The following is a 2,487-nucleotide window of genomic DNA, read 5'->3' on the forward strand; positions in this document are numbered from 1 at the left end:
AGTGCTTGCGACAGGGCCTCGACGAGGGTGATGATCTGGTCGAGAAGACCGGTGTTCCAGTACTCCTTGATCAATGAGAAGATTTCGTCCAGGTAGTCCTAAACGCGACACACACGACACACACACGACACACGACACAGCGTTCATTCAGCGCGCTCGTCCTAAAGTGCGGGTGGTGGAGCATTACCTTGATGTGCTGCTTGGCGATGGAGACGAGGAGGCAGAGCTGCTTGAAGAGTGGCTCGAGCCGCTTCTTCTCCTTCGTCCGCATGCAGGCCAGGAACGGAGGCATGATCTGCGGCAGGAACGGGACGCACTTGAGCCCCAGTGACTCGAACATGAGCATCACCGCCTGTATCACCGTGCTGTGACGCTGCACACGATTACCATTACTCGGAACGTCAGTTATGCGTGCCTCACGCGCGTGTCGTGCCGTCTCGTCGTGTGTGCCGTGCGTGTCGTGTGTCGCGTGTGCCGCGTGTTACCTGGGCCAGGGAGGGATCGCGCAGGATCTTCATGAGGGCGCCAACGGACACAGTGAGGTAGTACTCCTCGGAGCCCATGCCCGAGACCTCGTGGGGCGGCTGGTGGGCCGACCCGCCCACGCCGTCGCCCGCGCCCGCCACCTGGTTCTTCTCCTGCCGCACCTCGATCTGGATGGTCTTGTGCTTGTAGGGGTCCAGCGCCCCGAGCGTGCCCAGCACCTTGACCACCTCGCGCCGGATCGACGCGCCCTGCTCCGTCTTGATCTCGTTGATGAGAATCTCCAGCAGCTTCGGGTACCGGATGAACGGTTCGATCACATAGCCTGCACCGCACACACCGTTAAGTGATGAGTGCGGTGTGTGCGGTGTGTGCGGTTCGTGCGTGTGCGGTTCGTGCGTGTGCGGTATGCGTGTGGTACCGGCGCTTTCGGCGAGCTGGCCGAGGGTGCGGAGGGCGACTTCGCGCTTGACGGCGGAGCTCTGGTCCTGCAGGGTCTCGATGATGAGCGGGAGCAGCTGGGGAATGTGCGGGGTCATGTCCGCCCCGCCCACCGTCGCCAGCTCGCCCAGCGTCGCCAGCACGCACGACGCCACCCGCGGGTTCGTGTCCTGCAATCCAATTGCAAAATAAATAAATAAATAAAAATGAACTCAACCAAAAGAAATCGAAATAGAATGTCAGGAATGCTGCGTGGAACCTGGAGCTTGGGGAGCAGAGCGTTGAGAATGGGCTCGACGTAGGGCTTGATGAGACGCTGGGACGAGCTGATGAGGTGCCCCAGCAGCCGCGCGCTCTCCTCCTTGTTACGACTGTCGCCGCTAAATTCTGCATTTATAGATATATACCACATATACATGAGTATGTACATATTTAAGGAGATGAACGAAATAGTTGAACGTAAAGGCAATAAATTAGAAAAAATAAGGAAGGGGCGTTTGGGTACCGAGCTCGGTGAGGAGTTGGATGAGGGTCTTGCGTAGGGAGGGCATGACGTAGGCCGGATTGCGGATGGTGAGCCGGCCGATGGTGGTGATGGCCAGCTCGCGGATCTCGAACACCTCGTCGTTGAGGGCGATGAAGAGCGAGCGCAGGTTCTCGGCCTGCGCCAGGTGGTAGTCGAACCGCGAGTCCAGCCGCGACAGCACCGTCTCGCGAATCGCCGGATCTGACACGACACACACGACACACACGACACACGACAAGGCGAAGGCCGACGTAAGTGTGGAATTCGAGGTATGAAGGACCCGAGGCGTGGGCGTGTACTTGGATCGGCAATGCCGACGATGAGCAGCTTCTCGAGCACTTCGCCGATGACGACGGAGAGCTGGCCGCGGACGGGTGCGTTCCTGTTGGCCCGCACTAGCAGACTGCTGCAGGTCAACGCCGCTGCCTTGCGTATCGCACTGTGTGGGGCGAAGAGAACGGACGGTCCGGTCAGCAAGCGCAGAAGGCCATCAAATCGCAGCGCTCGAGCTGTGTGGGCGGGCGGTCTGGCGGGGGAGAAGGGGCGTACGGGCTGTCGTCGTCGAGGAATCCGACGACGACTTCGCGCACAAACTCGACCAGGAGCTTCTCCTGCAGGTTGAATGTGCCCAGCGTCTCCAGTGCCAGCTGAATTGCTGCATTTCTCTCCATATACGTCTGTGACGCCCACGTTGAGTAAGCTTAGCCTTCGGCTGTGCGCGTGTCGTGTGGGTCGTGTGGGGTCGTTTGTGTCGTGTATATGTGCGTGTGTCGTGCGTCGTGTGTCGTTTGTGCGTCGTGGGTGTGTCGTGGTCGGTGTTTACCGGTTGTATGAAATTTGATTGGGTGTCCTGTTGCATGTGGCTGAAGATGTTGGTCCGGTTTCCTGGGTAGACGAAGGTCTTGCCGGCCAGCACCAACGAGATCTGGTTCATGAGCTTCTCCTGGATGTTGGGCAGCGTCGACGGACTGTGCGCCGCAAGCTCCGTGAGCGCCTCCGTGAGCTCCGGGCTCAGGCCGCTCTTGAACATCAGGTCT

At 59.5% G+C, this 2,487-nt stretch overlaps 1 protein-coding gene across 1 annotated transcript in view; it reads right to left on the reverse strand.

Annotated features, from left to right (window-relative positions):
- ACA1_219100 (rapamycin binding domain containing protein) overlaps positions 1–2,487 on the reverse strand; it is a gene marked incomplete at both ends in the record, with an annotated part of 11,120 nt that overhangs the window by 3,954 nt on the left and 4,679 nt on the right. The window contains 9 exons of the mRNA XM_004337190.1: positions 24–98; positions 188–373; positions 486–808; positions 905–1,094; positions 1,184–1,311; positions 1,430–1,651; positions 1,750–1,889; positions 2,000–2,127; positions 2,274–2,485. Of these exons, the coding sequence (XP_004337238.1) occupies positions 24–98; positions 188–373; positions 486–808; positions 905–1,094; positions 1,184–1,311; positions 1,430–1,651; positions 1,750–1,889; positions 2,000–2,127; positions 2,274–2,485 (1,604 nt within the window). The remainder of the gene's footprint in view (positions 1–23; positions 99–187; positions 374–485; positions 809–904; positions 1,095–1,183; positions 1,312–1,429; positions 1,652–1,749; positions 1,890–1,999; positions 2,128–2,273; positions 2,486–2,487) is intronic.

The sequence above is a fragment of the Acanthamoeba castellanii genome (genome assembly GCF_000313135.1).
Source record: "Acanthamoeba castellanii str. Neff unplaced genomic scaffold scf7180000084758, whole genome shotgun sequence".
In the NCBI taxonomy this organism is placed as follows: Eukaryota; Discosea; order Longamoebia; family Acanthamoebidae; genus Acanthamoeba; species Acanthamoeba castellanii.